The 14460-nt window shown below is 34.9% G+C and overlaps 3 protein-coding genes across 3 annotated transcripts in view; 1 reads left to right on the plus strand and 2 right to left on the minus strand.

Annotated features, from left to right (window-relative positions):
• LOC142353110 (uncharacterized) overlaps positions 1-14460 on the plus strand; it is a 576000-nt gene that overhangs the window by 127155 nt on the left and 434385 nt on the right. The gene's annotated exons all lie outside the window — the stretch shown is intronic.
• LOC142353263 (large ribosomal subunit protein mL46-like) overlaps positions 1-14460 on the minus strand; it is a 222247-nt gene that overhangs the window by 15690 nt on the left and 192097 nt on the right. The gene's annotated exons all lie outside the window — the stretch shown is intronic.
• LOC142353262 (endoplasmic reticulum-Golgi intermediate compartment protein 1-like) overlaps positions 1-14460 on the minus strand; it is a 59747-nt gene that overhangs the window by 1304 nt on the left and 43983 nt on the right. Inside the window, exons 4-7 of the mRNA XM_075405493.1 lie at positions 12759-12847; positions 9705-9943; positions 6580-6658; positions 310-425 (exon numbers count right to left, since the gene is read on the minus strand). Coding sequence (XP_075261608.1) covers positions 310-425; positions 6580-6658; positions 9705-9943; positions 12759-12847 — 523 coding nt within the window. The remainder of the gene's footprint in view (positions 1-309; positions 426-6579; positions 6659-9704; positions 9944-12758; positions 12848-14460) is intronic.

Genomic DNA, 14460 nt, shown 5'->3' on the forward strand with positions numbered 1-14460 from the left:
ATTCTTTAACTTCATTATCATGTTCAGAAACTAATTAAGTTATAGCAATTATAAAATTCACAATAAAAATTGCTAAATCAATTATCTTATACATCCATACACAATAATATATTTACCATAACCTCTTTATTTAGACGGAAATAAAGTGATCATATATTTTTTATCTATCTTCGAAGATCCGATTGTGCAGCTCACTTTTCAACACGGTTCACGTCAGATTGACCAAGAGACGGAAAGGCAAGACAATTGAATAGTTTAATCCATGATTTATATCAGACAGGTACTGAAAATGTGAAAGTAGGAGCTGACCTTCTTCAATGCAGTGAATTGGTAGCCATGTAACTCTTTACTCTTGTCAGTTGAAGCTCCATGATGAGCATACACAGTAGGCACTATCTTCAGGTGGTATTCAAAAGTTTCTCTACCTAAAAACCAACCAACGCTGTTCAGGACTATTTTATCTTGACTCATAGCATGATAACATAGCTGTCAGATCGCCAGAAATTATTTCGTAGACTTATAGTTCGTACATTTGTGGTCTCAAAATAGCAGAGAAAAACAGCAGGACAAGTCCTGAAAAATAATCCACAGAATTTAATGAAACGCTTGCAAAGACTTGACCGGATCAGCAAAACAACTGAACATTGAAAGAGGAACAGACAAAAAATTGAAAAACCGAAAATTTGGCAACTTCAGGAAACCTTATTCCCATACACTATCGTAGCAAAAAGCTACGTGATTTCACACTGGACATTTTGAATCTCAACAGCTTGGCAAACAAAAAAAGGACAACGCAGCTTAACCATCTTTTCAGTAAACGGAGAAAACGAGAATGAAATCACGTATAAAACTGCAGAAAGTCACGCCTCAGCGCAAATCGATCAATTTGGGCAAAGACAACGCTTAAAGAGCACCAAGTGCTGCAGGTAGCTTTATACTACCATAATTTATAACATACAAAAAACTTTCAAAAAAACCTAGAAAAATTAGCACAAATTCTTAAATTCTCTTAAAGTTCTTGGGGTGAATGTCGTCAAAGGCAATGTTTGGCTGACGAAAATATACACAAGAAACAAGTTGCAATCACAAAACAAAACATTTGTCAAAAAAACTTAAAAAAAAACAAAAATTTATTACTAATTTGTTAAACATTTCGATACTAATGTCTCCCAAGGAAGGTCAGTGTAGCCAAAATCGACAAAAGGAACTCACGTACAGGCTAGCATAAACTTGGTCGAAAGTATAAGTGACAAAGAGAAAAAAAGGAAATTTTAAAAAACAAGCAAAAATACATTAATCTCTCAAAATTTGTTCTCTTCAATCTCAAATCAATATCTTCAATTCAATCACGCCCCATAAATCCCTCCGCAAAACTAGCAAGCTTTTAAAAAAGTTCATTGTCCTCTAAAAGAATAAAATCGAACACCAAAAATTCCAAATTAGTAAAAAAAATTACCTTAATTTTTTGTGTAAACGTGGGCAAAAACAATTGCTTCATTCTGGACACAAAAAAGTGACGTTTTCAAAGAAATTTAGGGTACTTTACCTGTTTTATTTCGTTTTGCAACCCAAAATTCAACGAAAAATGTGCGATCATAAATAAGACAGAGCACCAATACAATCCAAAAAACCTTTTAAAAAATAAGGATAAATTATTGGTGGTTTCACAGATTCAGTCGAACTTATAAACCGTTTCTAAACTTAAATTAAATTGAAGTCGTTTGGAGTGTTAGCAAAGTCACGCTTGACCAAAAAATATTCACGCAAATTAATAGAAAATACCGAGAACGATTTCAAGCTGACCATAATTTCAGAAATAAATGGAAAGCAGATATTGAGTGAGGTGGCTTCACAAGTAACAAAACCTTTGTGACCAAAAAATACAACTTGATCATTGCTTAATTACAATTTAAAAAACCGACGTAAGTCAGACAAAATGCTCTCAAACGACCTGCGAGCAGTTGGTTTTGGCGCTCCCATATTGAGCTTAGCTATTCAAATTGTTTCAATTTACACAAAACTCAAATGCAGACGGAATTAATTTAACAATCAAAATTGCTTAAACCAAACGATAAAAATAAGACACAAATAAGTCGCAAATATTTTATTTGACATGAGTTTCTTCAGCACGTGTTATTTATGCATAACATTTTCGAAAAATAAAGGGTATCCAAAACAGATTTTTTAAACAGAAAAAAAATCACAACTTAAAACATAACCAAAACTTCGGAAGAATTGCTCTTGAACCACTACTATGAGCTCTAATCCATTAAAACCTGCTCCATTCAGTGAAGGGGCGGAGATTTAGCGTGAAAAAAGACAACAGTTTCGGCACACTTTTTATTTGACTTTTAGTAGTAAACTGCCGTCACTTAGTTCAGCTGCAGACACTTGAGAATTCGAGAGAAATTACAACATTAAAAACAAAATTTCTCACAAAATTAGGACAAATTCAAACCGCGAATCATTAAAAAGCACCCACCAGTAATGCGACGAACGAAACAAGTAACCACAAGAACAATAAATGAAGGCTAAATTCAACAAATTGTTGGAAACCAAAATGGTTTGTCTTCAAAATTATTGGATATATAAACGTCTCAAGAACGAAGTATAAAAACTCATTCAACACATGACACCTGTCAAAAATAAAACCTAGAGACCGAGTAACAAAAACAACATCGACTGAACACAAACAATGTACACAATTTTTTTAAAAAACAGATGGCATCAAGATAGTCAGTAATGTCATTGAATACAATTAAAGCTTTGACAAGACAGCTGGCAGGTTGTCGGAAAACAGTTCCGTCAGGAGTGTCTCTATAACACTTTGATATCTTAATGAAAGGTCTTTAATTGCTATATCCAGTTTATTGGCATTTCACTCTTTTTACGATGATCGTATTCACAGTATTGCGTAAAATTTGGTAGTCAATACCAATTCGATTCAGTTGAAACAGTGAAAGGGGTGTGTCAGAAGTCAAGCCAAAAAACTGCCCATCAGCCTTATTAGAAGAACTGCACCTGATAGTCAGCAGAAGATAAACCAATACAAACACAAATTGCCGCCGGTGACGTACATTGTGAATGAAACAGAACAGAAAAAGGAAGAAACAGAACTTGTTTCTGGGTGTGAAAAAGTACTCTGATTTGGTGTGCAGCATCAGCCAAATTCCAAAATAGTACTTTGTTCAAAATTGCCCTCTAAGCTCAATGCTATTAATCTTAACACTAACGCCAGCTAGCAATCGCTCTAATTAACTTAGATAACCTAATGCACAATGAATTAATGACCGCGCTTTATCGGTTTATCCCGTACCTTTTGACTTCGCTCATTTGACATTGACCGTATTCACTACATTTGGTAATTAAATAAGTGACAGAATTTAATGTGGGGTAGAAAGAGTGAGTGAGGTAAGTTATGAGTCAAACGTGAAAGGAAAAGCTGGCATTTAGAACGAAAAACGCGTATTAAAACCGAACTACGGGAACGAACGATAACACAACCGATACACAGCGCCTTAAAAGCGAACGAACGAAGAGCGACTTGAAAATATCCGATGAGAGGCTGACAGCGGCTATAAAAACACAACTGACTAAGAATTGCTCTCGAACGACTAGTGAGAGCTCTAATCTATTGCAGCATGCCTCATTTGAAGGAGGAGGCGTAACTGAATTCACTGAGGGAGCCTTCAATCATTAGGTTGTTACATACCACTGTAACCATAATAAAATTTAAAGTGAAAAAAATTACAGCACAAATTTTGGGCACTTTTCATTTGACTTTTAGTAGTGAACTGCCGCAAATTGAGCTCAGCTGCTGGCACTAGTGAATGAGAGAGAAATTTAGATAATTAAAAACGAAAAAGTCAAGGGCTAAAAGGTCACTCGCAAAGACAAAACGGACAAGCAAAAATTTTGCATAAAAACCCGTATAAACAATAATTGCTTTACACTTCATTCGAGAGCAATTAATAATTTATCTAATTTCACAAGAAAACTAGGGTTGTCAAAGACTTTAAACCAAATAAAAACCATGCTAAAACAAACCCTCAAAGTGTCTAACATTATAAATAATACATCAACTATGAATTTCATGAATGTCTTTCTATCTATCTATATATAATATAAAATCTATATTTAAATAAATAAATATATATATATATATATATATATATATACAAATATTAAATATTTATATATATATATATATATATATATATATATATATATATATATAAAATACTCCATATCAAGTCATAAGAACTCTTAAAAAGGAATCCTTATGTAAGTCTTAAGAACTCCATATCATTCAATACAAAAAATTAGGCTCAATTAATCATTAATCAGCGCCGTTATCTATTAAGGATATACCGTTTTTAAAATTACAATGGGAAGAACCATTTAAAAAACATGCAAACAAATGAAGGCAACAAACAAAAATTCGTTAAATTTACCAAAAAAGAATATTTTCACCGTTAACAAAATATTTGCCTAAAAACTGTAAACAAGATGTTCAATTGGACCTAAAACGAAAGCCGATGAGACCTGTCATTACTGAAATACAAAAAAACAAGCACGGCGAAAACTAAAAGAATCACTACAAACTTCAGAAAAAGTGTCAAAGACGTTAAGACCTTAGATATAAAACAGAACAAGAAAACCTCAAGATACCTTTTGAAAAAGTTTCCAAGTACAAAAACCATGTCTCGAAAACTGGAAAAGTGAAAAATATTCTATTATTGTATAGGACACCTCTCAGCATTTAAAATGATGACTAAAAACCAAGAATAACGAACAGCTGCAAAACCGAAAAAAGATGCACTTCTGAAAACAACTAGTCGCTAGAAATGACATTACACCATTAAAGAGAATTCCTTATGACTCAATAGACAGCTAATGAGACCTTTTGGAGAAAAAATTAGGAGAAAAAACAAAAAACAAGTCAAATTGCTGCACGTAAAAACCATTTTTCAAGCCCGTTTGAAAAAAATCACGCCTTAAAATATTTGTTCTTTTTATTACTTTATCGTGACGAAAATCACTACTCCAAATCACTTCTCCGCATAACAAAAAACTGATATTTAAAACAAAGCCGGCACATTGCCGGAAAATAGCCGTGATAGACCCTTGTGGCCTTCGATGAACTGAAACAACTAAAGAAATAAGACAGACAGATCGACCAAAGCCCTTCAATAGACCACTTAGAGTTTTTGGGTTAGATTCGAACTGTCAATTTTATTACACATACGTTCTTTAAGGAAAAAGCCCTAAAAGAGCTTTTCAAAATTCATATTCGGAATCAAAAACTCAAGACTAATACTCAAAAATTAGGTCATATAAGTTTGGCACACTGTTGATATTTAACTAGTAAGGGTTCATAAAATTTAAAGTTCGATAAGTAAGTTCAGAAGTCTTTTTTTAGTGAGGTAAGTCACACAATTGACCTCAAAGCAGAAATGACGTCAGGCACACATAATTTTAACTGTAAAGCAGTAGAAGTCACTGAAGTCATTCAAAAAGTCAATTCCAAGAAGTCAGGTCGCAAGAATTATCGATGGAGACGACGAATTAAAAAACATAGCAGGACAAGTCCTGACGTAGAATTCAAAGAATTTTCATTGACTAAACAGAAAACTAGACCTTGAAAGCACTATGAATAAATTGGGAAAACCATTTAGAAAAAAATCCGATCCAAAAAATTGAAAAAACAGTAAAAATCGAAGTGAAATTGCCGCATGTGAACAAAAAACCGCTAGCGAGAAAACGAATTTTTGTTCAAACACCGTTTTCTCACTCTACTTTAAATTTAGAGCGAAAAAATTTCACGTCGCAAAAGCACTCGTTTTTCGCTCCACTTCCTGTTTCGGCGTGACCAAAATCACTACTCCAATTTGACTTCAAAAATCATGAAAATGTGTGAACAGATCTTAAAAGAAAGACAGCGCCCCAATACAATTCAAATTCTTTGAATTGTAAAAAAACCACGATGTCCCCAATAAAAGCCGCTATCGCTTCGCGGCTATTAAAAAGACAACAACTATTAAAAAAAGACAGCGCCCCAATACAATTCAAATTCTTGAATTGTAAAAAAGTGCGCTTCCAAATAATAGCATTTGAAACTCAAGTAAACTCTTTCAAAAACAAACTCACTAAACTTGCTTTCGTGATTAAAACGAGTTCTGCAGCAAATTAAGTTTTAAAAGCTCTCACTTTTTTGCTCCCGTTAATATTTCGATGTCACTAAAACTTTCAGAAACTTGACTTCAATTTAACTTCAAATATAATTAAAACGTGTGAACACATCTTTTACAATAAAAGAGCACCAATATGATCCAAATTCATTGAATTGCAAGAATTCTTTAGATTGTAAAAAGCCACGGGAAGGCCACTAATAGCTACAGCTATCGCAGCTTTATTGAAAAACTGCAGCATTCCAGAATGCTCCAATTATTATTAACGTAAATAGTCGAATACAGAGTAGCAGAAACAGGACTACGATGATTATCATAGACGCCATTTGAAGACAGCTCAGATTTAAAGCGACAATCTGAGTCGAAAAGTCTGATTGTGAGTACTTACCTGTCAAGGGATCCTTAGAGGCGTCCTGTCCGTTTAAGGGACCAAAAGAGGTATCAGCCACTCCGTAATGCTTTGAGATCTAAACCACCAGAAATTAAGACGCGCGTATCAAATTGTTTACCGTAATTTATTTCACAGCTAGGGGGGGTGGATTTTGCGCCCATAACCTCCAGCACGTTGCGCACAACTTAGGACGTGCGCTTGGGCGTTGCATTTTACTCTTCCATTAGCTGGGGGTACTAATTTTAGAATTCAAAGAATTCCAGAGATACTCTGCAGACATTTAAATAAAATTGGGCGCCCTGTTAATAAATGGACAACGGACGAGACACCTAATTCGATTAACCAGAATCTATCTAGCTGATTTATTACTGTGGTCAGAAAAAAATCCTTTCTTTCCCACGGCGGTTCATGGTCCTCCATAATTGACTATTCTACACCCTTTTCAGTTGCATTCAATAATTTTAAACATACCCGGCAGATTGCCGGAAAGTAGCCCCCCTTGATTCCCATAACCAAGATTGTGATTGAAAGAGAAAAAACTAATTAAAATGATTTTTTGCACAAAAACAACTTTAAAGTGCGAGCTATTTTGATGACATTTTTGGAGCTGAACATACTCCTGTTTCGTAGTGAAACGACACAGGGGCTATTATCAACACCAATAAGCATTAGAGGCTGTAACTATAAACAAAGTTTGAGTAACGGGCAATTAAAATTGGGCTTTATGGGTTTATCCCGTGTCTATTCTTGATTTCGTTTTTTGATACTGCCTCTGTTCAATTTGAATTGCTTTGCTGAGCAACTGCTGTCCAAACACACATTAAGAAGAATGAGATAAGAGTAAAACTAGCCTAGAGAAGTCAAAAAGCTTTCACGCAAAATGTTGAACAAGCTGTGAACTAAGGTAAAGCAAAAAATTTTTATTCAACGAAGTGAAAAGCATAGCAAGACAAGTCTTCACGTACAATTCAATTATTGACTGAAAAACTAGACCCAGAAGGGACCATGAATGAATTGGGAAAACCATTTATAAAAAAATCATATCAAAAAAATTTACAAAAAAAAAACTGAAAAACAATGTCAAAATGCCGCACGTGAACAAAAAACCACTAGCGAGAAAGAGAAATTTGTACAAGAAACAAGGCCTAGAATGAACTATGAATGGGTTGGGAAAACCAATTTAAAAAAAATCCGATCCAAAAATCGAAAAAACAGTAAACATTGAAGTGATTTTTTTTTGTGAATTTTTGTTAAAACACCGTTTTATCACTCTTTAAAATTAGAGCAAAAAAATTTTACGCCGCAACTTCAATCAGTTTTCGCTCCATTTCCTCTTTCGAAGTAACCAAAATAACTACTCCCATTTGACTTCAAATTTCAAGAAAATATTTGAACAGATCTTAAAAAAAGACAGCGCCCCAATATAATTCAAATTCTTTGAATTGTAACATAGCAGGACAAGTTCTGACGTAAAGTTCGAAGGAACTTCATTGTCTCATCAATAACTAGACCTAGATGGGACTAAGAGTGAATTGGGAAAAACAAAAAAAATCTGATCCAAAAAATTTAAAACATACCCAGCAGATTGCCGGAAAATAGCCGCCGTTGATTCCAATAAGCATGATTGGGATTGAAAGAAAAGATATTGAAAAAAAAAAGATTTTTGTACAAAAACATTTTTTAAGTCCAATTTATTTTGATGGCATTTCGTAGTTGAACATAACGTACTTCTGTTTCTTAGAGAGAGGCTACAGGGGCTACTATCAATACCAATAAGCATTAGAGATGGTAACTAAGACTTATAGGAACGACGTTCAAATAGCGGGCATCTAAAATTGGGCTTTATGGGTTTATCCCGTCTCTACTTCTGACTTCAATTTTTTATACTGACTCTTCATTTTGAATTGCTTTGCTGAGCAACTGATGTTCAAAATCACTATTAGCAGAATGAGAGAAGAGAGAAACTAGCCTAGAGAAGTCAAAAAGATATCACGCAAAATGTTGAAAAAGCGGCAAAATGAGGTAAAGCGAAACATTTTTTTATTCGACGAAGTAAAAAAAAAATAGGAGCGCTATAATAGCCGGCTGAGAAGATGAGGGCGGCTATTAAAAACAGAAAATCAATGTCAAAATGCCGCATGTGAACAAAAAAACCACTAGCGAGAAATGGAAATTTGGTTCAAACAAAAACTAGGCCTAGAATGAACTACGAATTGATTGGAAAAACCACTTGGAAGAAAATCCGATCCAAAAAATCGAAAAAAAAAATAAAAACCAAAGTGAAATCCCCGCATGTGAACAAAAAACCACTAACGAGAAAGCGAATTTTTGTACAAACACCGTTTTCTCACTCTACTTCAAAATTAGAGCGAAAAAATTTTACGCCGCAAAACCAGTCGCTTCTTCGCTCCACTTCCTGTTTCGGCATGATCAAAATAACTAATCCAATTTAACTTCAGAAATCATGAAAATGTGTGAACAGATCTTAAAACATAACCGACTAAACGTCGGAAGAGTTGCTCTCGAACGACTAGTGGGAGCTCTAATCAATTGCAGCCTGCTCTATTCGGGGGAGTCTAAATGGGACTAAGAAGTTCAATATCGGGCTTCAAATAACCACATTAGAGTTTAACATATACCACTATTAAGATTTAAAGTAAAAAATGGCACCAGTTTCGGTGCACTTTTCATTTGACTTTTAGTATTAAATTGCCGCCAATTGAATTCAGCTGCTTGAAATTGTGATTGAGAGAGAATTTATATCACGCGAAACGCAAAAAAGTCACTCGAAAAGTCAAAATTGTCAAGCAAAAATTTTGCATAAAAAGAGAAACACGTTTACAATAATTGCTACGAACTCCGTTCAAGAGCAATTAAAGACAGCGCCACAATAAAATTCAAATTCATTGAATTGTAAAAACATAGCAGGACAAGTTCTGACGTACAGATCGAAGGAACTTCATTGTCTCAACAATAACTAGACCTAGATTGGGAAAAACAAAAAAATCAGATCCAAAAATTTCAAAAACAGAAAATCAATGTCAAAATGCCGTTGTTGAATGAATTCGTGCATTATAGGGCTATTAAGGTAAACAGCTATACAATTACCTCATTGGACTTACATTTGATAAAATTGGTTCTCCGAACATGAGCTGGTGAATTTGATGTTTAAAGTTGATGTTCCTCCCAGCTTCACTATGCTTTGCGTGGGTAGAAACGTGGAAGTTGCCAGGCACCTTGTTGATTTTGAAGGATGCCCTAATTCTGCACCCCTTTCCTCCATTCATCTGAGACTTCCTCAAGTTGTCAAAGTTTCCCACTTCGTGGCGCCCCGCGTCATCCTGGATGTCGATACCAAGTACTGCAAAGAAAAGGAGCGATAAATTTGATCATTCGGATCTATACGTTCCGGCTCAACATCTTACAGGGCATAACTTATGCCCACATACGCACTTGGGAGGTTTTCAAAGCACACCATCTTTAAACTTAAAATGAGGTCTTTCTGATGAACAGCGAACAGCAGCAGAATATATAAAAATAACTAGATTCTCGCACATTTTATGTTGAATTAAATGGACATGTTTTCTTGACGTGGTTTTTTGTACACGTTTGATCCATTTTTAGACATTCATCTTCCCAAAGACATTTGGGATTTTTTCCCTTTGTGCTCTCCACTTAGTCGGCGCTGCATGGGGAGCATAACGCACTGGGGGGGGGGCACAAACGAAAAGAACAGATATTTGAATAAAATAAAAAAAATACTGACTAAGTTCTGACAAATTGTTCTGAATCGACAGGCGTGAGTCTGGGTTTGGTTCAGCATTTTTCGGCTAAGAATTTTTATCACCACTGAGGAAGGGTTATGAAGGAAGAGAGAAGTGCAATAGTGAGCAGAGCAAAAAAAAGTACATTTAGAGAACGCCTGATAAAAAATATAACCAAGCACTAAAAGCTGACGACTATACGCTGAAGCTAAAATGCACGTAATACAGCACGTGCTATATAAAACCTTGCACTACATCTCCTTAAAATATACCCATTTTGAGCAATTTTTCTCGATTTTCTAAGCATTGTCTATTTCAGATCTCAATACATGTGTTCTTAATTGCCCTGTGGGCTTGATTTATAATAATTTCTCGGATGGAAGTAAGGAGAGTATACAGGGGTAAAACGTGTAGTATACAGCAGCAGCGAGTCCACATTTTCTGAAGAGAATTCTTAGCTTTTCAACAATTTTGCGTCCAATTAGCCAATTAGAACATAGCCAAAAGTGGATGAGCATTCCATTGTTTCAACCACTTGCAGGCGCTCTGTGGATATTTGTGAAATTAAATGATAGTTTTCGTCACAATTGATGACCCTTTGACCCAGAGCAATTGAGGAGTTTGAAATTATTCTTCTACTATATGTTCCCTTTCACCAGAGTGTGGACTTCACATATGTAAATACAGGACATCACTTGCTTAAATTCACAAGCACAATCCACAGAGAGTGAAAGTGAAGTCAACTTTTGCCCTATATGGATTCTGATGACAAAGTTTTGCAAGTCCCATGTTTTTTAAGTGAAAAATAACTTTTAAGTGAAATCCACGGGCAACATAGCTCAAAATTAGCGAATTCTAGGGTTCTGTACTAGCTCGTTACGAGTATCCAGTCCAAGTTTCCCTAAGGTTCCGGCCTTAACTAGATTTGTCATCAATGTGCTATCAATGCGGCGACGTCATCGTGCGTCAAGATAAAGTAAGACACAATAACAGCAGCTTGCCCGTCAGCCAATCTTTCTCCTGTTTGTGAGCAGAAACATTTTCTACCAGAAAAAATTCAAGATCAAGAGACGTATATTTGCCCATTTTTATTGCAGGACAATCTGCAGCTTTAAATATAACCATTACGTCCCCTCTACAAGCCAGTCTTATATCAGATGAGGCGCGGACGTGTGGTTATGCTCTAAGCCTAGCTTAAGACAGAAAAAATGAGCAATATTATAAGAAATGCAGCGAGATGGGCATACACATCATATCATTGGCATTAGAAACATTCAGTGGAATATCTCAAACAACGAGGAAAACATTGAAACAAGAGATAAAATTAACTTTTTAATCTGACCCAATGAGTGGGGATACCATACCGCGAATGTTTGAATTAAATTGTTGAATATTGTCACCCAATAGGAGGGGATAGGCTTTATTATAGTACGCGAATACCATACCAAAAGAGCTGCAGTGATTGGATACCTGAATGATTCAATGAAATACTCCTTTCTGTCAATTGTTAATTTTTCGTATAAACCACGCTTCGGTAGAACCAAGATTAATTTAATTTTAGTTTTGAAAAAAATGTTTTAGTTTAGAGAACTCGGGAATAAGCTACAATTTTCAATTTTATATGTATAACTACCTAAGATTATTTAGATAACACACTAAGACGACACAAAAGGGTATCAAAATTTCTTATAACTTTCAAATACTCCACAGTACCATGATGCATTTTTACCGTTTGGTTCAATAAATATTTAAGAACATGGATCCTAGCGCACCCTCGTGATTTTAACCCACCACTTAGGCCCGAACGCCCTCATGCCAGCCAGTGTATTAAGTCCGTTAAGATTTTTGTTCTAAAATACTTAGAAACTAGTGAAGCTCTATGAGAACAAGCTTTAGCAGTTTATCCTGTACCTATGGCCAAAAAGATAAAACGATCACACAGAAAAACGACCAAGCACAAAACAGCGTCGCAAAAGACTGACAGTATCAAATAAATTGCCACAAACCTTGTTTGAGAGCTATGAACCACCATGGCTGCTATTGATTGACGAAACACTTTAAATAATGATGCACATCAGACAGTGTTGAAAGTTTCAAAAAACTGTGGCGAAGCAAAAACAGAGCTCAACTATTTTGAAAATAATCTTTGCCAATTTAGGAACTAATCAAACTGGCGCTATGTACAAGAATGCCAAAAATAAAATATATATCCAATGGTTTCAAAACAAACAATTTTAGATCACAAGCAGCGAATTTCAAAATTGCCAACTTTGAGCAAACACCGTTAGTTTGAAACTTTCTGATTAATAATCTAGTCACGGAACCTAATGACAATTCAAATGGAACGTGTGCTGGTTTTAAGTAATCTATTCAAACTTTCAACTGGGCTATATTACTACGTGCCTTACTTACCATCACATTTGAGTTCTAATAACGAAATGTCCAAGTAGACTGGAATCTGCTCCCGTTCTCCAGGGTCGTCTACATACAATACACTCTCTCTAAAGAAACAACACAATAAACACTTCAAACGCCCAGACGATTTAAGCTGGGACAAATGATGAGGCAAACAATATTTAAAAAATTGCGATGTAATTTTAATACTTAACAAAGTCAACTATAAAAAAACATAGCTGGCAGATTGCTAGAAAATAGCCGCAATAGCTTCGTAGATCTGCAGTCTAAAAAAAACAAAAAAAAGACAGACCAAAAAAATTCCTCTTCATTGAAGGCTGATATGTTATATTTCGATTAAAAATCAGTATAATTTTTTGCTGCCTCTATTAGCTGCTCTCAAATAACCTTCATTTAGAGTGACACACATCCATTTGAACTTATCTTTTTGAATTAAAGTAAATAAAAGTCAATTTAAAAGCGAGGAAGTCATTTTTGTGAATGAGGTAAGTCAAGTGTGACCAAAAATTTCATCACGCAAATGAACAAAAAAACTCGCTCCACTAAGAGCGAAAAATGACGTCACACACGCACTTCAATTGAAATTCCATGAACGAATGAACAAAGAGCAGATTTGAAGTGGTTGTGACGTCATATGGTCGTAACAAAAATCGCGACGACGAAATAAAAAACAAAGCCGGAAGAATTCCGGAAGCGACTCGAAGCGTCAAGACTTCACTAAAAAACCGTAATTGCAGCGGAAGCCACTACCTTTTGTATTAAAACATTAACTACTTCTCCAGGTCTGCTCTAAAAAGTGGTGAAACTTAAACCACTATCAACAAGAGAAAAATGCAGCAAAATTTTATATTGAAAACGTTTGGTAACGTTTAAAAAACCCAAAATAATTAATGTGGTCAAAAACCCGATAGTCTGAAAAAGCTGACAAGGTTATCAAAAGCCCTCAAATAATTCAAGATTCTAATCTGAAAAATATCGCGAGAGCAGAGGGCAGATTAATCTTACAAACCAAGTTAAATTTTTCAAAAAAGAATGCTCAAATTTAAGAATCAGAAAAAACCAAGAATTAGACTTCTAATCACTGCGACTAAGACAATAAACACGCACTTGTTCCTCGTTGTACATATGATAGACAGCATGATTCAATGCTAAATCAAATATAAAATTGATCATAGAAAAGACATAAGCAGCAGGAGAATATTCAAAGGCAAAAAATCGTTTAAATTAATACCAAGGCCGGAAAAAGGCTGCCGTAAACAGCCATAAGTGGCAATTTGGGAAAAAGCTTGCTATCAAACTCTCAGTACTGCCTTATGTTGAATGAAATCAATTGCAAACAAAAGAAATAACGAAAATCTAAGAAAAATCTGAAATCATTCATTTTTTACAACTGAAAAAATCAATATACCGAAAATAAAAGTAGGTTCCAGGACATATCTAGAATGATACTAACTACAATGTGAAGAATATGGCCACAATGTAAGGAACATGGTAACAAAAAGACATTCTTGATTTTTGAAAGTTAAAAATCAATTTGAAAAATTCAAGAAAAACGAATACATTTCATTTTTCAACATTCAAGGCATAGAAAAGATAACTAGTCATCCGACTTTAAAATCTATCCTCCTGAAGAGAACAAAAAAATAGGAAAAATCAGGATTCATAATTACGAAACATTGAAACATTTTGCAAAAAAAAT

The sequence above is a fragment of the Convolutriloba macropyga genome, chromosome 14 (assembly GCF_964194025.1).
Source record: "Convolutriloba macropyga chromosome 14, txConMacr16.3, whole genome shotgun sequence".
Classification (NCBI taxonomy): domain Eukaryota; kingdom Metazoa; phylum Xenacoelomorpha; order Acoela; family Convolutidae; genus Convolutriloba; species Convolutriloba macropyga.